This window comes from Aethalodelphis obliquidens, unplaced genomic scaffold, assembly GCF_003676395.1.
Source record: "Aethalodelphis obliquidens isolate GAN/ISIS:26980383/991018 unplaced genomic scaffold, ASM367639v1 scaffold52, whole genome shotgun sequence".
NCBI lineage: Eukaryota > Metazoa > Chordata > Mammalia > Artiodactyla > Delphinidae > Aethalodelphis > Aethalodelphis obliquidens.
The window spans coordinates 6,620,053-6,644,260 of NW_020837996.1; the positions used below are offsets into that span (position 1 = coordinate 6,620,053).

Sequence of the window (24,208 nt, forward strand, 5' to 3'; positions counted from 1 at the left end):
TGAAGGGCAGGGTCAGCAGCTGTCTCAATGCTCTAAGCTGTGCAGGCATTAAGGGCCACAGGAACAGCACAAGACGCAACCCTTGTGCTCTTGGACCCATTACAATTGAGTCAGGGACAACGTTGATACTCATTTAAAGAAACGTCCAAGCCAACCCTCAGCACGTGCGATGGATTTCCACGGAAGGTGAGAGAGTGCATCCGACACTCGTGTGTTCAGAGAGGTGAAGCCCCGGGTTGGTGAGGAAATGGACTGGATAGTTAGAGGGAGGCCTGGCTGTCCAAAGACCTGGAAGCCACGTGGGGAATAACGGTGGATTCTACACCACTCCAGGTTCCTTCTACGTAAGGAATAATACACGAGGAACAGCCATGTAAGGAATGTAGTGAGGAGTTGGGGGAAGCCCCCGAAGCCTAGAAGGGGGCTCTACTCCCTCCTTACCCCTCCCCCAATGGTCCCCAGTGGCCTGGAGAGGGTCATGTCTATTAGTGTCCCCCGCCTGACTCTCCGGTAGGATGTGGGGCGATACCACTTTGCCTCTGCCTGGTCTTCACTCATATGAAACCAGCTGGTCCCTCAAACTGCAGTATGCGTAAGACTTACAGCGGGAACTGCGGATAAAAGCTGGTCTCTGAGCCATCCTGGTCTGGGGAAGGGTCCAGGAGTCTGTATTTTTAACAAGCTGCCCCAAGTGATTCCGACATGGCTGGCAGCGCAACATATTCTAGACGGTTGGCCCAAAAGTTCGTTCAGGTTTTTCTGTAACATCTTACGGAGAAACCCGAACGAGCTTTTGGGCCAACCCAACACTTGGAGGACAACTGCACGGATTAACTTCAGAGGAAGGAAGAAGGAAGAGAATCTGCTACTTGTTTGGTAACGGCTGACTTCGGATGTCTGCAACAGCCCCAGCTGAGCAGTGATTTTCACTTAATGAGCAAATGAGCAGAGGAAAGAAAAAAATCATCCCCTGCGCTGGGGATGGGTAGGGAGGGAACGATTGGGAAGCAGAGAGTCAAAATCAGGGAAACACAGATGAAGTGAGTGGGTGGAGGAGAAAAAGAGAGCGAGGACGTTCGTTCAGAAAGGCCACTTTATTGATGGAGATAAAACTGAAAGGAGTTCTCCACAGCCCTCCCTCACTCGTTTCAGTGGCTTCACTGGGCATCTGAGGCCAGCGTGGGCAGGCCTGTCACTGGCACAGGATGGGCAGCTCAGCCGGCCCCACGCTGCCTGCTCCACGTCAGGCGGCCACATAAAAACACATCACAGCTCGTGAAGATTCGTGGGTGCACCTCAGAATCCCCCAAACAGTTCCCGTGCACTTTTTTTTTTTTACTATTGTACAAAATATGTTAAGTAGGAAAGGTCAGCTGTGCTGTGACATCTGCAGGACGTCCTTTGAGGATTACCGTCCCCCAAACATTACTTCTTATTGCAATGAAACCTCTAGAAGGTAGAGCTGTACAAAAAAAAAAAAAAAAACTAAACAATTTTATTTTAAGAAGAGCAGCAACTTAATACTGCTTTAGTTCATTTAAATTTTCTTTCTCAAAAATACATTCCTAAATATACAAACTATACAATCTTGTCATTGTAATGCTGGTTTTTTTGTGGTTTTTTTGTTTTTGTTTTTTTAATAATAGAACCCAAACTAAAAAAATCTGTTTGTCTTCAAACCGACAAGAGTGCTAGAGGACTCGTGACTCAGTACCTTCATATAACACCACATAAATAAATTTAGCCACAGTCTAGGTTCACAGCCTGGTCAGTGGAACAAAGGAAATACTTTTCTGGCGATTAGACGTCGTCCGCAGAGAGGGTCGGGATATTCAACCGAGGCCGGGTGAAAAATGCCATCTTCTCCCTGTAAAAGAGGCCATCCCTTTAAAGCAGCGTTTTTCAACCTCACTTTATAGGTATAATGGGCAGGATAATTTTTTTGTGGTGAGGCTGTCCTGTGCATGTAAGTGGCCTCCAGCCACTAGATGCCAGCTGCAAGCTCTCCCACCCCTCCTTCCAGTTCTGACAATCAAAAATGTCCCTAAGGACTTCCCTGGTGGCGCAGTGGTTAAGAATCTGCCTGCCAATGCAGGGGACATGGGTTCGATCCCTGGTCCGGGAAGATCCCACATGCCGCGGAGCAACTAAGCCCGTGTGCCACAACTACTGAGCTCACATGCCACAACTACTGAAGCCCGCACGCTCTAGGGCCCGTGCTCCAAGAGAAGCCACCGCAATGAGAAGCCCACACACCGCAACCAAGAGCAGCCCCCGCTCGCCACAACTAGAGAAAAGCCCGCGCACAGCAACAAAGACCCAACACAGCCAAAAAAAAAAAAAAGTCCCTAGACACTGCCAAACGTCCCCCAGGGGCCCAAATCATCCCTGATTGAGAACCACTGCTATAGGGGACATTAGCAGGCCCAGCCACATTCAGTTCCAATCAGAGGCCTCCAGAGTCTAAAAGGGCCCTCGGGCCACTTCCACTGTTGGTTTGTTTTAGATTTCCAATTGGTTAGAAATTAAGGGATGTCCAAATGCGGTTAGACAAATGACAGTATATTTTACACGTTCATGTTCCACAAAGGAATGCGTTTTAGCACATACACAAACATGAGTATCTTTTCTGAGAGGAGAACACGAGTCTAAATGCAAAGCCCTCTGTGAATGGGAGGCCCAGGCCGAATGGTGGGTGGCGTCCTCCCGTGACACGCCTGGGTCCAGGGCGGCAAGAAGGCATCTCCCTGGGATCCCGGCAGGCAGCAGGCATAGCTAGGGAGGCCTGGCAAGCATCCATCACTCCCAGGCTTATTTATCATTCAGCCAATCCTCTGCAATTACTGGGGATGGAAACGCTAAGAGGAAAGGGTGGAGCAGGTGGCTCATTCATTAAACAAGAGGATCTAACACATTAGCTCGAGTTGTGTGGGGACGGAGCAAGACAGCTGAGGGAAAGCACCGCAGGGCTCACAGACCGACGGGGACGGCTCGGCAGAGGGTGAACATCTGCTACAGAGAGAGCTGGGGCTCCGCTATGGAAGGGAGCGTCGGATGGGGAGCAGCGAGGCAGAGGAAAGACCGAGGCTGGGCGGGCAGGGTGGGAAAGGGAAAGCCGGCTGGCCGGGCGCCCACTTGCTGACCTGAAAGACTGCACTTCTGGGGGCTCCTTACAGCTCTGGCCTCGAAGCCTGTGCACGTCCTTGGCGGCCGACCTCATCATCTTGTCTGTCTGAAGCTCGCCCTTGTGCTCTGCTCGGTCCATCTGGAGGGCAAAGTGAGGTAGTAGAGAGTCCTTAGGGTCTCTAGAAATGGGTCAGCCACGGGGAACTTTCTAGCACAAAGAAGGAGTCTGCTGCAGTTAAAAGGTTTGAGGGTCACAGAATAGGCACCCTGACGCTTCCTGTTCCACCATAGGAACCTCTTTATCCCGAACAATGAGGGGAAGTGATCCCATCATCTGTCAGACAGGACAGGTTTTTGGGGCCAGGAACTGAATACCTGTGGGGACCTGTCAGAAGTAAGGAGACAGGGGCTACCAGGTAAAATGTGTGCTGCCTCTCTAATTCTCAGGGCCACCTAAGAAGGTAAATTTTTTAATTACCTCTGTATTACAGATGAGGAAACTAAGGCTCAGGCATGTGAAGAAATTTCTTTAACGTCAAGCCAGTGAGAAACGGTGGAAACCCAATTCCAAGTCATGCAGTTGTGCTAAAGGGCTTTAGGAACGTTACACTCTTCCCTCCTGATACAAACCTATGGAAGCACTTTTGAGAACAAACCAGAGAGCCCTAAAATATCTATGCTCCATATACTTGAAAACATTGCACAAAGCCAGAATTTTGGTCAATGAAGCTACCATTTAAATGGTTTTTTAGTAGAAGCTCATCATCAGACAGTCACAGATGTACTTTTTTTTTTTTTCCCCTATTTAAAAGGTCAGGTTTTCTTAGTTGGTGCTTTCTTAAGGTACGGCACATATGCACTTGTTTTCTTACCTCTTTTTGCCTTGGCTACTAGGAAGCTCCAAGATAAATGTAATAGACAACTACCATTAGATTAGGGATATATTTATTGCCTTCTCTTCCTTAAAACTTGCTCTAATTTTCTATTTTCTCTTAATGCTATTATTATAACTCTATTATAAGTATATTAGGGTATAAGTAATAAATAAGAAAGAGATAAACATTTCTGGAACTTCTGAATTACCAGAGTCAATTTGAAGCTCCCACATTAGTCCAGACCTAAGAAGCCCAGTACCACCTTCCTGCTCTAAGTTATCGTCACCTGCATTGAGAGCTGGAATTTTAGCTAATGGCCCTCCCAACAATCCAGGCAGGCACCCTCTGTACGGTGCTCTTGCACTGCTTGGCTGTGTACAGAGAAAACTAGCAAAAGTCTATCATGTCTGCCATGGACCGCAATCCTGGCAGGTATTATAGAAATTGAGTCGAAGGTGGCCTCTGTGTGTTGGTCCTGTGGTATTTATTTCTTCACCATAGTTCCGGGATCTCAAGAGCCCACTGGTGCCAAAGTCAAATTTTTACCCATCCAACTGTTTAAAATGAAGCTCAAATAAGATTTTTTAGCTGTTTAGAACCTGCCTGTTTTGCATACCCCCTAAAGCTGTACCCAACATCTGCTAGTCATAGGTAAGATAAACCCCAGGGCTATAAGAGATCCCAAACTGCTGCTGCTTTGGTGTTCTCCAATCCAGAGACTCTCATGGTGCTCTGAATGACATCATCTAGATGCCTAGGCCCCCTTTCCAATCCCCTTTCCCCTGCCCTCCTCCTCTCTAGGTAGTGGTCCCAGAACTACTTTGGAGGGGGCGGTGGGCACTGTCATGCAGTGAGGGACTTCCCCCAGATGCAAAGTTGTGAAAGCAGCAACCACTCAAATTAAACTCATTGTGTGCTCCGGCCATTCTGTGGTTATATCTTCTTCCTTGAGCAACTGCTGAAATCCCTCAAATGCACTACACTAGGGCAGGGACGCGAGCAGGCTTGTATTCCCAGGCATCTCCCTCAGGACAAAGTCCTGCCAGGAGCCGCTCCTTTCCCATTTGGAAACACCCGCTCTGCGGGACCGCATGGGCAGCCACTGGGGCAGGTCAGCGTTCTGTATTTACTCTGTTCAAGCGTGTGCCCCAGCGTAGATTAGGTACCCAACGTGTTTGATGAAGGACCACCTGGAGGAATAAACGTGTAAACAATAAGGTCTTGCACACATAAACACGGGAATGCAGCAAAAGGACCTGGCAGCCAGGTAAAGAGCTAATAACGCTTGCCGGGCAGAGGGATTCCTGGATCTCTTTGCTGATGGGTATGAGGGGACCTGGGAACACTCCAAGTGCACCACAGGGCTGCAGGACCCGTTTGAAGGTCCGGCCGGCCTCCCTTGCAGCAGCGCACCCTCTGCACGGGCGGAGCGCCACTCACCTGCTTCTCCAACATCCTCAGCAGCAGGCGGAAGCGCTCGTCCTCCCGCAACCACGGTGGAAGCTCTTTCTCCCCGTGGCTCTTGGCCTGTTCCAGCTGCTCCTTGAGCTCCTTTAGCACCGAGATCTCCTGAGTCAGCTGGCTGTGCCAGGTCCTGGTCGCCTGCAGGTCCAACTCGAGGTCCAGCGAGGTGCGTGGTAGGCGCTCGGCACGCAGGGATTTGACAGACGAAGGCTACGGGGGTGGGGATGGTTTTTGAGCCGTTATTACAGGGCCGGGTCCAGGGAGCCCACACGACCCCCTGGTCTGAACCTCAGACACCCTCCCTCCTTCGTTCACCTGCGGGCTTAGAAAATGGGGCTCGCCCTCGCCCTGGAGCCCGTCTTGATGTTTTCCACGTCTACTGCTCGTAATATTGAGCATTTTTATGTCCCAGGCACGGTGCTAGGCACTTTACTTCTGTTACCTCAGTTCATTTTCACAACCCTGTGAGGTCCTGACCGTTACCATCTGCACAGATGAGGAGGCTCCCAGAGGTTAGATCACACAGATTATAAGCAGTAAAGCCGAGATTCCACCCCAGGAGCTGGCTCCAGAACCTACCCACTCACTCCCTACACGGTGCTGCTTTCCCTACTCACAGTGCCCTCAACATTTACCCCCTCCTTCACTGGATTCTTGTCCCTCTCCTGCTCTAAAGCCGTTTCCTCGATGCAGGTCTGTTCCCCATGCATTGACTCTGTGGTCCTGTAATGGACATCTACTGTTTCTGCCTGTCCAGCTTCCACGTCTCTAGTCTTACAGTAATAGCATCCTCATCTTCCCTTGGGGATCCACATCTGCCGTAGTCAATCCATCTGTTTCGCATGGGGGTGCTTCGGGGATAGGAACGTGACCTGAACCTGGCCAATCAGAATCTCAGTGACTGCCTCAGGGGTGAGCATGTTATCCAAGCCCAGGCAGTACCACTCAATTCTGGCACTTTTGCTGAGCTACTGGGAAAGAAGGCAATGTCTTTACACAGAGGCCACTGAGCCAGCAAGATATAAACTAGAAACGATCATGGTTGTGTTCACCAGCATATGGGGTAACCCTGTTTAAGAATTAAGCCATCTGGAGAGAGCAGTGCCATGAGAGGAGGACTGAAGCTTGATGACAGTGGCTCAGCTCCTGGATCAATCCATGCCTGAAGTCAGTCCAACATCCTAGAGTTTTCCATTAAATGAGCCAATACATTCCCTTTTTCACTTTCAAGCTATATTTGGGTTGAGTTCTTCAGTTATCTGTATGTAAAAGATCTTGATTAACTATAATCATTAACTCTCCTCCTATCAGAAAACACTAATCATTAAAAAAGAATAAATGACTGTGGGAGATGGAGTTCTAAGATGGCTCCCAAGATTCCTACCTCCTAACATACAAGCCCTGTGTAATCCCCTCCTCTTCAGTGTGGGTGGGACCTGTGAATATGATGGGCTATCACTCCTAGGATTAGGTAACTGCAGGGGGAGCAGGCGGGAGCTTCTGCAGCTGCAGCATCATTTCTCCTGGAGTGGATCCCGGAACACCTGCTCCAGAATCCTCCGAGGAGCTTATTAAAATACGGTTTCCAGGGCCCCACCCCAGCTGCCTGGATGAGACAGTCTGGGAGTGTGGCCTCAGAATCTGCATCATCAACCAGCTCCCAAGGAGACGTGGTGTTCCAGGGACTGCAGCACCAGCCAGCCACAGCAGACGGGGTGGGGCTGGGGTGGGACATGCCTGTCACTTAAGGCCATGTCCACGTTCTCCGGCAGCCAGCACTCTCTCTTTTCCGGGTGCGCCTCTTCTGCACTGCCTTCTTTCTCCTGCTCTCTCTAGTTCTTTCTGGAGACCTGGGGTGGGGGGGGCGCGGGGGGCTTGTCAGCAGCAGGCCCACAGGATATGCGGAGCGGCCACCCCTGCGTGGGGCTGTCAGCACGCTCTCCTTTCTCTGCACTTTCTCTTTCGCTTTGCTCCCTCTGCTTCTCTTTCTGACATTCTGGCTCCTGGGTTTCTTCTAGTTCTGCAAGCTCGCCAGAACTGCTGTCGAGCCTGCGTTGAAAGGTCAAAGTGGGGAGAGCCACACTGCACCTCCTGCAGCCCTGACTGGCTGGTGAAAGTCCCTGTTGGGAGTTGGGCCACTGTCTAAGACGGCCCCATCCTGACCCCTCAGCCAAGTCTCCGTTAAGGAAAGGCCAGATTGCTCTGCGGGCACAGCTTGTGGCCTCTTCCCTGCACGTTTCCAGCTGGACTGAGAGAAGCCCACAGGGGGCGGGGCAGGGGGCGCCCGGCTTCTCCGCCAGCAGGGAGGCCGTCAGGACCTGCCACTGCCCAGTCAGCTAGATGACACATACCGAACAGAGTCCTGCCTCAGGCAGGCTCCCATGGGTGGCTGTGATGTCTTGGGTTGATTAGTTCTTAGTGACTCTGATTTCTACCCAAGAAAACAAAGCCAAGTATGCACACTCCTGATCTAACCCTATTGGTCATAATAACGATGTTACAGTGACCCTCTGGCACTTTCCCCAGGGCCTACCCAGGCCTGACAGTTCATCAGCTTCCATTTGCAAGTATCCCCATGCTTGCGAGAGCGACTTTCTTCCAACCAGTGGCTGAGGAGAAACGGTCAGACGTCAGGGGATGTGTGTGCCGGACACATGGCTCGGGGAAACGAGGGAGGGGCAGGTGGACACACAGCTCCGAGGTGATCATCTTACCCGCTTCATCCTGACGCTGCGCCGCTCCAGGGAATTTCGAACAAAAGGTGGCTTCTTGGACAGGGTGGAGCTGTCACTGTCACTTCGGTTCAGCTGCCAGAGAAAAGGCGTGGGAAGCTCATGAAGATCGAAGTGCATGCGGAAAGCACACTGAGTGTGTACTCAGTGATGCACACCCCTACGTGTCAGCCATGCGATATCTCATGTAACCCTTCCAACAACCCATGGGGGAGGAGACGGAGGGTGAGGGGTTACCGAATTTGCTCAAGGTTGGAGAGCTGATAGCAGCAGCATGGCGGGGTTGACACCCGACAGTGTGACTCTAGGATCTACTGACCACTTGATCTCCTACGCTAAGGCCTATTTGTATCAACTCTTCCCTGTTGCCCCGAGAGCCGCTTTCATGGCTGAAATGGAGCCCCTGTCAAGACTGACATACATATAAAAAAAGCAGCCCACAGGCAAAGCCTCGGGGACCACATCCCCGGGGAAGACGGGCCAGACACGCTCTGTGAGGGCTGTGCTGAACACAGCTCTCCCCTCCTCAGAACCCTTCAGTCACTTAGTGATATGGACTCTCCCCAGAGGGCTAATGTTCCTCACCCATAGCCAGAAATCAGGGCTATGGTCGAGGCAGATGCTTTTCCACTGACAGTGTGTGTCCCCAGTGGGAGGACCGGAGAGGGAGGTGAGGATGGCAGCACATCCCAGGATGTGTGAGGCGGGGGCCTTCTCTCCGGAGTCGTATTTTCAAGTCACTGGGATCGCCACAGGCTGATGCTACAGTCCGTTAATTCAGGCAGCTGTCAGCTCACTGCTGCAGGTCTCTTCTGAGAAGCTGTCCACATCGGCATTTTTGCGGTTATTAATAATTATTAGTGATAATGATATTAATAGTCCTGCTACGTTGATGAAATAGCTACTACACTAGGCAGAGGCTCAACCAGAATGAGAAATAGGCAACAGTAACCATAACAGCCACATGGACGGAGCCCCTACTATGTGCCATGGGCTTTACAGACAGTTTCATTTAATCTTCAAACAATCCTGAGGGAACGGAGGCCTGGAGACATTAACACACTTTTATAAGTCATGCAGTGAGCATTTCATTCATGTTCAGTGGAATGTTCTGGTAAGCATCCGAACAAGCGTTCAAGGTCCCGTCTGTTTGACTCCAAGGCCATGTCCTCTTCCGGCCCCCAGGATGCATGTAGGACTCGGAGATGAAACAAATATACAGACAGAGGGGTGGACCATCTTGACTGAGGTGGATTCATACAAATAGACGGGCTGGATATCGTATCAGAAGGGGGATTTATCCTACATTGTTTCAATCCATAGGTGACACTCACAGAATATGTGTCATACCAACTAGAATATGTGTCAGGACAACTGATGCTTAAGTTGTAGCTGTTTTATTTTTTGTTGTTGTTTTTTTTTAATATTTATTTATTTATTTGGTTGCACCAGGTCTTAGCCGCAGCAGACAGGTTCCTTAGTTGCAGCACGTGGGCTCCCCAGTTGCGGCAGGCGGGCTCCTTAGTTGCGGCTCGCCAGCTCCTTCATGGCGGCACGCAGGCTCCTTACTTGCGGCACGCGTGTGGAATCTAGTTCCCCGATGAGGGATTGAACCCAGGTCCCCTGCACTGGGAGTGCGGAGTCTCATCCACTGCGCCACCAGGGAAATCCCGAGTCGTAGTTGTTTATGCGCTAAAGACCATGTTATAAAAAAAAAAGCGATGAAAGCTACATTAAGTCCTTGAATTTAACTTTTTCTTAAAGATGTTGTACTGCGTTTGATCTCAGACATGGTAGAGAATATCGTTGCCTTTTTGTTCTTTCCATCTGATGGCTAGGGAAATTGAGGAGCAGAGAGGTGAAATAACGGGCAGTCAGAGGGAGCTACAGGGAAATGAGAATTTTGGAAGGACTGTATCCTTCAGGTCAAAGTGAGCCGACCAACACATGTGCCAGCACTGCTGATAAATACGTAGGTGTTTAAGACACAGGGGTAGGGGAGAGCTGTGGGGAGTATAATATACCATCTCTACCCCTCACGGACTTAAAGTCCAGTGGGGTCCCAAGTCCAGGAAACTCACCAGGCCATGCTGAGGACCAAAGAAGGGAGACACCCAGCAGAGGGTACTCGATGTGGAGACGTGTGGCATCAGGCCAGAAGGGATTGCTTGTATTCAGAACGAAGTGCCCTGACTTTCTGCGTATATGAAATGGGATTAATACAACATGCCTTGCAGGGCTGTTTGTGACATTAGATGACACAGGAAAACAGGGATTTGGGGGCGGGGGAGGGGTTGCTAATCTAATTACCATCCTCTTACGACTCTTGGTGGGAGACGAAGCCCACTTTTCACGAATGAAGCAGAAAGTACCAGAGCCTTGTTTTCATGGCCTCCCTTGTAGCTAGAAGCAGGCACGGGACTAGACTCTGACAATTAAGTGCAACTGCTCTGGTCTTGCTAGCTGGACCAATTCTCTGTCACTGTGCCTCTTGGATTTAACCAGGCCATTCTCTTCTGCTCCATGAGCATCCGGGTTTCTTGGTTTCTCAGGGAGAAGCCCTTAGCGGTGGAGGAGTGGCAGCAGCAGCAGCAGTGGCCGGAGCTTCCTTGGCCTCCTGCAGCGGTAGGAGTCTGGCGGAGGAATCAGTGCTGAACCCCAGAGGCAGTGGCACAGACAGCTGGGACCACGCTCCACAGCAGCACTTGGGGTGTCCTCCCTTGACTGTCTTTGGCTGTGGTCTGATTCTGGCTGTGGTCTGGCCCGCCTTGCTCCTGCCTGATTGCTGAGGTTGGTTCTACAGCCTTCTGATGAATATGTCAACTACTCAATTTCCTTTCCAAACATTTCTTCCCCACATCCACTGCCCACAGTCTGTTTCTATTGCTTGCTATTAAGAACCTTGACCAGTACAGGACTTGGGTGCTATAAACCACAGACCGGAAGACGGGGAGCTGGCTGTGTACTGGAGGTAGGATGGGGCACAGGACAGACACCAATATTCCCTGTTGGGAATTTGAGAATGCTCATTCTGTGGGTGCAAACCAGAGGGATACACTTGTTACCTGTTGTATCTCGAGAGACAGACTGCACGCCTATAGAGTTTTAAGGGAAATGATAGTGAAAAAATTCAGGATATTGTACCATTGGCTACTTCTTGTAGCCTTAAGTAAGAATCTACAAGAAACCGATAAGCTTGGGCTCAAGGGTAGTCAGAAAACAAAGAAGGAAAAATATACGGCTTTGCTAAGAAAGACCCTTTCTTTTCTTTGCTTTTTTTTCTTTTTCTGGCCACACCCCATGGCATGTGGGATCTTAGTTCCCTGACCAGGGATTGAACCCACGCCTCCTGCATTGGAAGGCAGGGTCTTAACCACTGGACTGCTGGGGAAGTCCCAGAAAGGTTGTTTCTGCCTGTGGCAGGTAATCCACGCAGACTAGGAATTTTTTAATCTGCAGCCCTGCAGGGTTGGAAACTGGTCCAGATAGTAAAATACGGGAAGGGCCCAGCACAGTGCTAGGCATGCTAAAGATGTGTAACAAATGGGACCGGAGCTCTTTGTTATTCAAGGATGCCAATCCTGAAAAAGGCCATCTAAGGCGAATCCATTTACACAGGAGACCAGAGTTTTATTGTAAATACTGGGGGAAAAAAGTTTGAGTTTTTAGTTGGAAAACAGAAACACTTTTCAGAAGTTACATTTCATATCTTCCATTTGACAAAATTACAACTGCATTCTAAATCCTGATGACAAAGGATGAATCAAACACTCATTTCTTTTGGTGTGATGTTTCCAACAAGTGACATTCTTCACTTTGTGTTTGATTTCCACTGCACGTTCATAAAGTCAGTAATTTTGCCAGAAACAGATTATCCATTATCCTAAGGGCTTTTCTAAGTCCTTCAAGTTATGCACATTTGAAACATGGATTGGATTTTCCTCTTCTTCAGCTGTGTGCTGGCTTAATTGCAGGGTTCTTCACTTGTGATTCACGAATTCCCTCAAGTTATAATCACATTCAGGGCTTCCCTGGTGGCACAGTGGTTGAGAGTCTGCCTGCCGATGCAGGGGACACGGGTTCGTGCCCCGGTCCGGGAAGATCCCACATGCCGCGGAGCGGCTGGGCCCGTGAGCCATGGCCGCTGAGCCTGCGCGTCCGGAGCCTGTGCTCCGCAACGGGAGAGGCCACAGTAGTCACATTCAGTGACTGCAGGAAACCCTGTACCTTTTGCAAGACATGCAGCTAAATTGCAGGTGCTCACATTGTCTTTTCAGATGCTTACAAGCTCAAATATTAGCTACACACTTGACCTAGATGGAAGAGGTTTACGTTATTTCTGGGAGGTATTACAGGGAATGTTTTGGGGGGACTAATTTGAAAAGTAGCCAGTAAGTTAGTGAAGTTGTCATGTTATGAAAAAATTACCTTCCCTACTCAAGCTTATTATTGGAGGCCTTGGATACCGAATATCAGATATTGAACCCCCCATATCCCCTCCCCCTGCCCAATAACAATAGGCAGGTGGGTGGCAGGTTGACGAGGTGGGGCAGGTTCCATGGGCCTTTCCTGTGACAACTTATTGGCACACTAGGGCAGGAAGGTTCTGTGTATGCTTCTGGTTATTGCTCGTTGGTTCTTCATGGTAGGAGGTAAGGAAGGTAGGAGGTAAGGAAGGATGTCGATATGTCATTTGGGCGTCAGGAACAGGGTCTTGGTTCTGTAGCCCCAGCAAGCAGCATGACCCCTCAGACGGGGTAGACTAATTAGATAGCAAGGGGCCAAGCCTACTGCACGGCTTCTAAATCCAGCGGGGCCTGAAAGAGCAGGTCAGCAAGCGAAATAGGTTAAACAGGGCCAGGTGGAGGCCACAGTGAACTTGAAAGTCCTGCCCCTCCACCCCTCCAAGGGCAGTGGCCCTCACTGCTCAGCTCCAGCCAGTTGTGTCTGTGACAGAATGTGTAGCCCACGGGGCCAGACAGTCCCTTTTTTTCCCAAGAGAAACTGGAATTTTATTCGAAACCTCTTCATTTTTTAAAATTTTAAATGGAATTTCCTAAGTTTTCATTGTTAGCAAAAAGTTCAATTAAAAAACCCCCTAAGCCCATGACTAAGTAATAACAGGCCTGTTGCTATTTTGTAACCTCAGGCTGCAGGCTGCAATTGCCCTGGAGGGGGAGGAACTGCCCGCCCATCAGGGATGGTGACTGGTCAGTCTGATCTCAGCAAGGGGTGTGGCAGGGCAGGGTATAAACAAGGAGGAGGGGGGAGTTGGCTGGAATTATAAAACCACTGGCCCTGTATTGGTGATGGAGCCTTTCCCAGGCTTTAGCTAATTCAGATCCTTAAAGCAACCCCATAGGGTCGGTCTGTTCACATTATGAGGAAACAGGCTCCGATGAGGACGCAAGGTGAGCGCGATGGGAACTTGCACCCAGAGCTGTGTGAGAACCGGGGCTCTCGGCTACTGGGAGAGAAGCAGGTGCTCTCGGGGAGGAGAGTGCCACATGGTTGCTTACCCGGCACACGTACTGGCTCTGGGGGCCCGGGGAGAAGGTCTTGGAGCGGATGATGGTGCTCCCTCGAAGAAATGGCCCTGGAGATGGCGCACCCACCCGGCGGTCCTTGGGCCGCACCACCGTGGGAGATGGGGCTGGGGTCTCTGTGTTGGTCTCTTTGTCCACCTGAGGGAGAGGTCACAACTGTGAGGCCACCGGTATCCGCAGAGTCTCGGGCACCCTCCGCAGCTGCTCCCCACCTCTGTCACCTTGCCTCTGGTCCTCAGTCACAGCCAGAGGCTTCCGCGGCCCCAGCCCAGCCAGGACAGCGCCCATGGCCCCGAGTACTGGCCCCCAGTCCTCCCTGACACCTGTGGGAGATGTTCAGTCCCCTAACAAGCTCACGTAAGCAGTAGAGGTACCTCACCCACCGAAGTCCCGGACTTCACACCCTCAAGACCAACCGTATTTTATCAAAGCCGTAGCCAAGGCCTCCACGGCCCTGGCCAAGAACCGAAGATGTTTTCATGGAGTTATGGAGGCAACTAGCAGATCTCGTTATTTAAACTAGGAGATCACGTTTCTATTGTCCTTTCACAGTAGTTACCAGCAGAGGTAAAGGAAAACACCCAAATGAAGGGCCTTGATTCACCAAAACAGGGCCTTCATGTGATTTTGGAAAAGGCACCCCCTTTGGCTGGAGAAACTACGGAAAGACTTCCCCTCGGTGCGGGGCAGTCAGAAGGCAGGCCCAAGTTCTCCTCTCACACCCCCGCTGCACACCGCCCCCAGGGGTCAGGCACCTTTGTGCAGTGCACAACCTCCAGCCCCTCCAGCCCCACGTGCCCGGCTCAGACACAATGGGGCGCTCTACTTCCAGGAGTCCTGCAGGTCAAAGAACATGGAGATCTCTCTGGAGCGTGAAGCCTGTTATATCATGTAACCCTAGTGCAGCAGGGAAGCAGGAGGCGAAGGGAACTTGACTAGAACCTCTTTCCTACTGCACTTTGGGCAGACCCAAATGGAGAAATCCTTTCACTCAAAATCTTAGAACCCACCTGCCAGGTTGGTATTACTGTGTCCATTTTAGAGATGAGAAAACCAAGGCTGGAGAGGGATGAAGTCATCTGCCTAAGGCTACACAGCTAGGAAGGAGCAGAGCTGGCCTTTGAACCCAGACCCACCTGCCTGCAAAGACTGAGGTCTGCCCAGAAAACTGGGAACTGCAGAGGGCAGGAGAGACGAGGGGATGAGTCAACCTCTCCTGGCTTACTGTCACCGAAATGACCCCAATTCCAGGCAGGGACACTCCTACACAACCTTCTGCAGGTCATCCCACTCTGAAGGCCTGTCCCCTGATGCTGGAGCATGAGACTTAGCCCCGAGCCTCTTCTGATTGCCCAGGTTCAAGGACTGAGGGCTATTTCCCCAAGACAGCCCTTCCCATGTCCCCAGCCCTCCCTACCTTTAGCGCTGGGCACTCAACTATATCGTGTGAGGCTTTCTCAGCGAAAACATCCTCTTCCTCTTCCCCCTCTTCCTCCTCCTCAGCTGCTGCCTCGTTCTCGCTGGTCCCCTCCTCGCACCTCCTGTGATGACAAGGCACTTTGGTTACCCACAGCACCCACTTTCATCTGTTCACCTGCCATTTAAGTGCATCCAGGGCAGGGCTTCCAAGCATTTTCAGGATTGAGGACACTTTTTAAAAAAATCAATTTTAGTGAGGTATATTTTACATATAACAAAATGCATTTCGTGTATAGTTTGATGAGTTTTGACCAATGTATTCCCCTGTGTAACCACTACCACACTCAAGATAAAGAATGTTCCATTACCTTGAAAGGTTCCCTTGTACCCTTTCCCAGTTAAACTCTCCCCAGCCCCAGCCCACCTCTGATCAGCTTTCTGTCACTAAAGATTCAGTCTGATTTTTCTTGTGTTTCGTAGAAATGGAATCAGACAGCATATGCTCTTTTGTCTCTGGCTTCATTCTCTCAGCATCATGCTTCTGAGATTCATCCATATTGGTGCACAGTATCAGTAGTTCACTCCTTCTTATTGTTGAGTAATCTTCCATTGGATGGATAGACTATACTTTGTTCATCAGGTGATAAACATTTGGATTGTTTCCATTGCTTAGAAATTATGAATAAAGCTTCTATAGACATTCACCTACAAGTCTGTGTAGAAATAGGATTTCACTCCTCTTGGACGTTGTATTAGTTTGCTAGGGCTGCCATAACACAATACCACAGACTGGGTGGCTTTAACAACAGAAATTTATTTCCCACAGTTCTGGAGGCTTAAAGTCCAAGATCATGGTGTGGGCAGGTTTAGTTTCCTCTGAGGGCTCCTTCTGTGACTTGTAGATGGCCACCTTCATGCTGTGTCCTCATGTGGTCTTCCCTCTGTATGTGTGTCCCTGGTATCTCTCTGTGTGTCCAAATTTCCTCTTCTTATAAGAACAGTCACAGTGGATTAGGGCCCACCCTAACTTTAACAGCCTTGTGTTAACTGAATCAGCTCTTTAAAGACCCTGTCCTCAAAAACAGTCGTTCTCTGGTACTGGGGTCAGAGCTTGAATATCTGAATTTTGGGGAGACACAATTCAGACTATTACAGATATATATATATATATATATATATATATATACACACCTAGGAGTAGAATTGCTGGATCAGACAGTAAGTATAAGTGATTAAATGTTTTTCCCGTGTGGTTATATCATTTTATGTTCCCACAGTAATATTATGAGAATTCTGGTTCCTCACCTATACTTGGTATTATTAATCTTTAAATTTAGTCATTCAACTGAGTGGGTACTCCTATCTCGTTCTGGTTTAACTTTTCACTTTCCTGTTGAGAATATTTTCCTGCATTTATTGACCATACATATTTTCTTTTGCGAGGTATCTGTTAGAATTTTCAGCCCATTTAAAAATTGGGCTGTCTTTTTATTACAGAGTTGTAAGAGTTCATTATATATTCTAGATAGGAATCCTTTGCAAATATTTTCTCCAAGTCTCTGGCTTGCCTTTTCTTCTTCTAAATGGTGTCTTCCAAAGAACAGAAGCCTTTGATTGTGATAAAGTCCAGGTTATCAGTTTTTCTCTTTAATGGTTTGTGCTTTTTATGCTGTACCTAAGAAATCTTTGCAAAGAGTTTCTCTGGTAGTTTCTTTTAAAAGTTTTATAGTTTCAGCTTTTATGTTTAGCTCTATGATCCATTGCAGATTAATTTTTGTCCATGGTACTCAAAATTTATTTTTTTCTATATGGATAGCCAATGGGGTGGCTGTACCATTTGCTGAAGAGACTTTATTTTTGGTGATACTCTTCATAATTATCCTTTCTCCTTGGGCTCCAGGGTTGGAAGGAGTTGGTGTGACAAATGGACGGAATTTGTTAATTAGTAATTTATCTCCATTCCCATCTTTACTTTGCAAAGACATACATAACCGGCAGGCTTCTGATCAGCATGAGACAGTATTACCATACTGAGCTGGAGGAATTCCAGCCAAAAGCAGAGAATCTGACACCTAGTTAGCTGGCTCAGTGAGACTGTGGATAAACATAAAATCTCCCTTAGGATTTTCCCAACAGGGAGAACAGATCTTGGCTCTCCGTCCCCAGCCCTGCGATGAAAACCTCCCTGGCACTTAGATGGGGACTATCGCTATGGAGGGGCTTCTCCCCACTGGCCTTTTTTTTTTTTTTTTTAATTTGGTTGCACCGGCTGTTGTGGCAGGTGGGCTCCTTAGTTGCAGCTCAAGGCTCCTTTGTTGCAGCACGTGGGCTCCTTAACTGCGGCTCCAGGGCTCCTGAGTTGTGGCTCGCCGGGTCCTTCGTTGCAGCATGCGGGCTCCTTAGTTGTGGCACGCGAGTGGGATCTAGTTCCCTGAACAGGGATCGAACCCGGGCCCCATGCATTGGGAGCACGGAGTCTCAACCACTGCGCCACCAGGGAAGTCCCCCCCAGCCACCTGGATCTACTCATAAAAGAGCCATTAAACATTAGTGCTCACAGGGAGCACCTTGGTGAGGATTGCGTAGATGCCACATCATTAACCAGCATTGACTGTGGGCTTAATGAACTGCAGGTGCTTCGCGGAGGTCTCACAACCACACTGAAAGACACTCTTGTCTCTGTTTTACAGATTCAAAAGCGGAGGATCAGAGAGTGGGCAGGCCTTGTCCAGTGTCACAGGCCACTCAGGGGTGCAGCCAGGTTTCCAATCCAAGTTTGTTCAGTTCCACGAAGCGCTCAACCACTAGAGAAGTCTCTTCTTTGTGACTAAGAAGCTGATTTAAGTATTTTCCAGGAAGGGAAAAAAAAAAAAAAACCTCAATTGTAAAGAGAAAAACAATTAGTCACATCTTTGCACCCTTTGGAAAAGTGGCCAAAAATCAATAAAAATTTAAAAATATGTATCTGATAATATGAAATGAGGGTTTGGGAAAAAGGCATATCCCTGTGGGGAGTGTTCATTAGAGCAGCCAATTTATACTCTGAAGTCAATTTAGCAGCATCTGCTAAAACAGAACGTACATATTCTTGATTAAATACTCGTCAATTATATTGTATCAGAGAGGATGTAGCTTGAGGGGTACTCTCAGTCACTGCTGGTGGAGCATTTGCTAGGACAATCTTACTTGATCAGCTAGGCCACTTCTCAACCTCTGTCCTAGACACACACACACAAGTCCCCGAGGAGGTAAATACAAGGGTTTTCGCTCTAGCATTGTTTGTGATTATATTCTTCTCTATTTTCTAATCCTCTAAGAGTTTTGTTTTGCTTGTGGATCTTAAAAAAAGATCGAGTCTTCTGATTATATGCACTAGAGAAACCTAAACAAATAAAAGGAGGGAGTAACAATGGCACCCCTCCTTTGGGCCTTGGGTGCCGAGGGGGAAGGAGAGGAGATGAGAACTGAGGGCCAGTCTCTGGAGCCCTCCACTCCAGAGCTGAGCCGGCACAGCAGAGCTAGTTAACATTCCAGGACCAAAAGAAGCCTCCAGTCTGGGGGGAGGGGGCTGCAGATGGATTTACCCCAGTATAGCAGCTCTGGGATTCCCAGCCCTCTTTGTAAGTCAGTGTCTGGGGAAGTTTGAATGGCAAGGGGTGGGGAGAGAGGGGGCCACAAAGGGAGAGAGAACAGAAGGTGGTTGCTAGGCGATGGCGTGAAAAGTCTCAACATAAGCTTGGAATTTGGCGGAAACCACTGATCTTGTGCCAGGGTTTTGGAAGACAGGTCCTGGGCCTATTTCCGGCATCAGACCTTTGCAGTGTGCCAGAGAGAAGGAGAGAGAGGGAAGAGGGAGGGAAAAAGACAGGAGAAAGAGAAAGCGGGGGGTGGGGTGGGGGGGTGGGAAGAAGAGAGGAGAGAGAGAAGGAGGTGGGGGGGAGGGAAAAGAGAGGAAGCGGGAGACACAGATGGAGTGGGACAAAGAAGGAAAGAGAGAAACTGAGACCATTTAGAGAGAATCCTAAAACGTACGAACGTACAAAAATTCAGGAACCTTGTCCTATTCTTTATCACATGGAGGAAGAGAAGCCCAGCCTGTGGGCCAAATCCAGCCCCCACTGCCTGTTTTCGGACAGTGCAAGGTCCAAGCTGTGAATGGTTTTTATATTTTTAAATGGCTGAAAAAAAAAACCGAAAAGAGAGTGAAATTTCATGGTGTGTGCAAATGATGTGAAATTCAAATTTCAGTGTCTGCAAATGAAGCTTCAGTGACAGAATCACGGTGGCTGGTGTAGGTACCATCTATGGCTGCTTTCACACTACGACGGCAGGGTTGAATGGATATAACAGAGTCCGTATGTCCCACGAAGCAGACATTTTCTATCTGGCCCTTTCCAGAAAACACCTGCTCACCCCTGGAGTAAAAGATACTAAGGAAAGACTTCGTGTGAGACCAAACATATAATCTAGGGCTGTAACAGAAGAGTCACTGAGTGCTTCCTGTGAGTAAGGATCTGTGTTAAGTGCTCAGCATGCGTAATTTTTTGAGGCTACAAAATTCCCCATGTGTAGTGGCTATTTCTTTTTTTTTTTTTTTTTGCTGTACGCGGGCCTCTCACTGTTGTGGCCTCTCCCCTTGCGGAGCACAGGCTCCGGACACGCGGGCTCAGCGGCCATGGCTCACGGGCCCAGCCGCTCCGCGGCATGTGGGATCTTCCCGGGCCGGGGCACGAACCCGTGTCCCCTGCATCAGCAGGCAGACTCTCAACCACTGCGCCACCAGGGAAGCCCTGTAGTGGCTATTTCTTAAATCTATATTTCACAGATAGGGAAACCAGGGTTAGAGCCTGGTTCTCAGCCCAGGCTTCACCTTAGAATTACCCAGGAAGTTTCTAAACTTACGGATGCTCAGGCCTCACCCAGCCCTAGAATCTACCACAGGGAGTTGGCTGAGTGAGACTCCAAATTCACATCTGTCTGCATTCAGAGCACATGCACTGAAGTACAACTACACACACTTCCTCCAGATGGCAAGGTTCCTAGGCTGTGCTCATTTCCAGCTGGGAGTTATCCGTGCTGCTCCTCGAGTTACTGCTAAGAATCTCTGCTGTTTCTTGCGTGTCTGCTACAAGCTTTGCGCTTTCACTTCATCAGTGGCTTTTCCTTCAGTCCCTTCTGATAACCCCACACAGTCGGTGTGATGTCCCCACTTTTCAGCTGAGGATCAGACAAGGTCAGAAGGGCTTGCGTAAGAGTGGGTGCTCTTGAGGGGGAGGGCAGGGACTAAGCACGTGTGGGCTTCCGGAGAGCCAGTGACGCTCTGCTTCTCGATCTGGGCACTGGATTCACGGGTAGCTCTGTTTCCGAGAATTCACTGAGTTGTACACTTAAGTCAACCTTTCTGTATGTACATTATGTTGCAATACAAAGATTAAAAACGCTTTGCCGGGGCTTCCCTGGTGGCGCAGTGGTTGAGAGTCCGCCTGCCGATGCAGGGGACACGGGTTCGTGCCCCGGTCTGGGAAGATCCCACATGCCGCGGAGCGGCTCGGCCCGTGAGCCATGGCCGCTGAGCCTGCGTGTCTGGAGCCTGTGCTCCGCGACGGGAGAGGCCACAACAGGGAGAGGCCTGCGTACCACAAAACAAACAAACAAACAAAAACAATGCTTTGCCTAAGGTTACACAAAAAATGATGAAGCTAGGATTTGAACCCTAGTCTACATCACTGTTTCCTAAAGTGTGTCATAAGACCCTTCTGTGCGTAAACAAGGGACTAAAGAACACTGATCACACAGTGAGAAAGCTGTGTCCTGTTCACTTCTCCTTCAGACCTGTTTACATCAAGGAGAAAGTCTCTCTTGGGCAGTAGCATGTCTTTTACATTGCTGAAACACTGACTGACCTTCCTTTTTAACAACGGGAGAGGAGACCTTAGTCTTAGAACCTTGGCAAGCAATATACCCAGCTAGACTTGAATACTCTTGTTGTATTTTCATTACGCTTAATCTTCCACAGTTACCTTCTGAGGCAGACTTGGCTCATGGCCTACTCAATATCCGTTCCTACTTTCTTCCTTAGTAACAGAATCCTGAATTTTGTGCCAACTAAGAGACCTCATTTCCCAGTCTCCCTTGCAGTTAGGTAGGCCAAGAAGCTAAGCTTGGCCAATGAGAAGCAAGTAGAAATTGCTGGGTGGGACTTTCAGGAATGCTCCTTGGTTACAAGGCACGCAGGAAGACTCTGTTGTCTTTCCTCTTTCCTGATGCCTGCCTGATGGCTGGTGACTCCGCAGCCATTCTGTGCTTAGCAGCCTTGATGATGGAGGTCACACATAAGGCCAGCAAAGCAGAATGAGAGAAAGAGCCTGGGTTCCCAGTAACATCATGGGGCTGACAGATGCACCCTGGAATGCCTTTTCCCAGTCTTCTTTTTAAGTAACAAAGAAGTAAACTTCTATCTTGTTTAAGCCCATTATTTCTGCTCTCTGTTTCTAGCAGTCAACTGCAATTCCTTACTGAGGAATCTTCAATTTATGACAAATTATACTTATTTCCACTTCTAGTAATATAAAGCTTCCTAAGAATTTTTTTTTTAACCAAAATAAATGTAAGTTCATCAAGACAAACTCTAATATTAGATGTGAACTAGCATGAGTAATTCCTGGAACACAAAATGACAAACTGGGAAGGGATTTTGGGAACTACTGTATCAGACTATATACTGCCTTTTTGCCTATAGAGAACCCGCGGGGAGAGAGGTTCTCCGTTTCCACAGAGGAACACTTCTGTTGGTTGCCCTGGTATTTGGGGATCTCATCCTTGGGCCCAGGTCCAAGCCAGGTCAGTTCCCAGGGACACCCTCACTTACCAGCTGTCTTCCAGGGTCTGTGCGCTGCTCCTTCCCTCTTGCCTCTTCTCCAGCTCCACGGCTGTCTGTTCCAGCAAAGCAGACACGGCATCCTGCAGAGACAAAGGCTGATGGGTCCAACCGTACACCATGGGCATAGCCCCACCCGGCAGGAATCAGAGTGTGTCACCCTCCCAGTGAACAGAGGGTAAAACTGAAGACCAGAGTGGGTAAGCGTCTTGCTGTAGAGTCACACAAATTGGAAATACAGTCCTCGGTTCTTCTAACTGGCAGTTCTCTGGAGAATAACCTCTGCATGTACAGACAGAGTTTGGAAGACAGCCAAGTTTAGTGTTTGCATGAGACGGAATTATAGGTCTCTGGCTGTAAGGAGAGCATGGTGTAGTCAGGGAGACCATCCCATAAACCATCAATAACAAAACAATCTGGGAAGGACTATGAGAGAGATAAGTACTGGATGTTTGAGAACAGAGGCATGGTGGCAAAGCTAGCTTGGGGGCTGTATTCAGGGAAGGCTTCCTAGAGGAAGAGTCTTCATACTGAATGAAGTATGTCTATGGTGAGGAAGCCTGTGTGACTTGAGGAAATTATTTAATGTCTCTGAGACTCAGTTTCTTCTAATAATTACTCCACCTCTGATGTCCAGCCATCTCCAATTCAGGGAGAGGCTTTTCCTTCCATCCAGCCAGGTGCCGCATGTGCAGGAGAAGGGTGCAAAGCTGTGGCCCAGCTCACCGTGCTTTCAGGTCCTGGCATGGGGGCCATGGCTCCCACTGGTTTGGGCTCCCTGCTCTGTTTCTTCAAGTATTTGTAGCTCAGGAGGTTGTACCAGCGAGTCGACCTCTCCCCGGACCGGCAGACCTCAGCCAGGCTGATCTGGGCGCCTCCCTGTGGAGAATGGGAAAAAAAGCACAACCAGGGAGTGACAAGGTACTCTGGGGGCAGTATGCAAAACACCACTCCAGGTGAGACAGAAGCTTCCTGGGAGGAAGGAATGGCTAGGTGCTGATCATTTTCCAATAACTCACTTGTTCACTAACTTATTCTTTCATTGAGTTGTATGGGTTCTTTAAATATTTATCAGATACATGATTTGCAAATATTTTCTCCCATTCAGTAGGTTGCCTTTTCATTTTGTTGATGATTTCCCTTGCTGTGCAGAAGCTTTTGTTTGAGGTAGTTCCACTTGTTGAGTTTTGCTTTTGGTGTCAGAGTCAGAAAACATCATGACCAGGACTGACGTCAAGGAAAACAACTCAAAGCTCCAGAAACAGGGGACTGGAGGCCTAAACTGTAGTATATCTAGAGGGTGGAATATTACACAGCTATGTACAAAAAATAAGGAAGATCCCTAGGTAGTGATGTAGAGTTCTCCAGGCTACATTAATTCCAACAAGATAACAGTCAATTTTAGGCCGGCTCATAGGCATGAATGGTCTACCTCAGTAAACTGGACGCACTCTGATGGCATTTATGCATTTGTTCATTCATTTATTCAACACACACCTATTTTCCAAGGAGCCTCTGTGTGCCAGGCACTGTTCTGGGTGTTGTGGATATGGAAGGATTTAAGGCAGAGAAAAATCCCTGCCCTCATGAGCTTCTATTCCAGTCTGGGGGAATCAGATAATCAATAAGTAACTTTTATATTGTGTCTCATAGAGTCTAAGATGCCATCGATTATGAAGTGTATTATTATTTCATGTACCACTAAGAAAGAAAAATAGTTGTCAATTAGACTGTGACCTGCCATCTAGTATACACTGCATCTTGATTTCACAGGTGATAAAATGTGAAAATGACATGTACCCTAATACCTATGATATAGAGGAATATGAGGTGATGTAAAGTGCTGCAGAGAAAATAATACAGGGAAAGTGGAGAGGAGGGGGTAAGAGAGTGGAGGGGGCAATGTGATTTTAAATAGGGTGGAAGGAAGTCGTCACATAGAAGGTGACCTTCGGGTTAAGATCAGAATGAGGGGAGGGAGTGAGATTTGCCCATCAATACCCGGGAGAAGGGAATTCCGGTTAGAGAGGACAGCAGTGCGAAGCGCTGGGGAAGGGGGCGTGCGGGTGTATTCAAGGGGTAAAAGGAGGCTGGAAGAAGAGTCTTGGGGATAAAATTCAAGAGATGACAAGGAGCAGACCCTGGAGGGCCTGGGGGGCCAGGCAAAGG

The 24,208-nt window shown here is 48.8% G+C and overlaps 1 protein-coding gene across 1 annotated transcript in view; it reads right to left on the bottom strand.

The window, feature by feature from the left end:
• Nucleotides 1-1,075: 1,075 nt before the first annotated feature.
• WWC1 (WW and C2 domain containing 1) overlaps nucleotides 1,076-24,208 on the bottom strand; it is a 152,521-nt gene continuing 129,388 nt past the window's right edge. The window contains exons 16-23 of the mRNA XM_027084351.1: nucleotides 22,766-22,918; nucleotides 22,031-22,122; nucleotides 15,161-15,284; nucleotides 13,717-13,881; nucleotides 8,180-8,272; nucleotides 5,442-5,675; nucleotides 3,144-3,265; nucleotides 1,076-1,867 (exon numbers count right to left, since the gene is read on the bottom strand). Of these exons, the coding sequence (XP_026940152.1) occupies nucleotides 1,801-1,867; nucleotides 3,144-3,265; nucleotides 5,442-5,675; nucleotides 8,180-8,272; nucleotides 13,717-13,881; nucleotides 15,161-15,284; nucleotides 22,031-22,122; nucleotides 22,766-22,918 (1,050 nt within the window). The 3' untranslated portion in view covers nucleotides 1,076-1,800. The remainder of the gene's footprint in view (nucleotides 1,868-3,143; nucleotides 3,266-5,441; nucleotides 5,676-8,179; nucleotides 8,273-13,716; nucleotides 13,882-15,160; nucleotides 15,285-22,030; nucleotides 22,123-22,765; nucleotides 22,919-24,208) is intronic.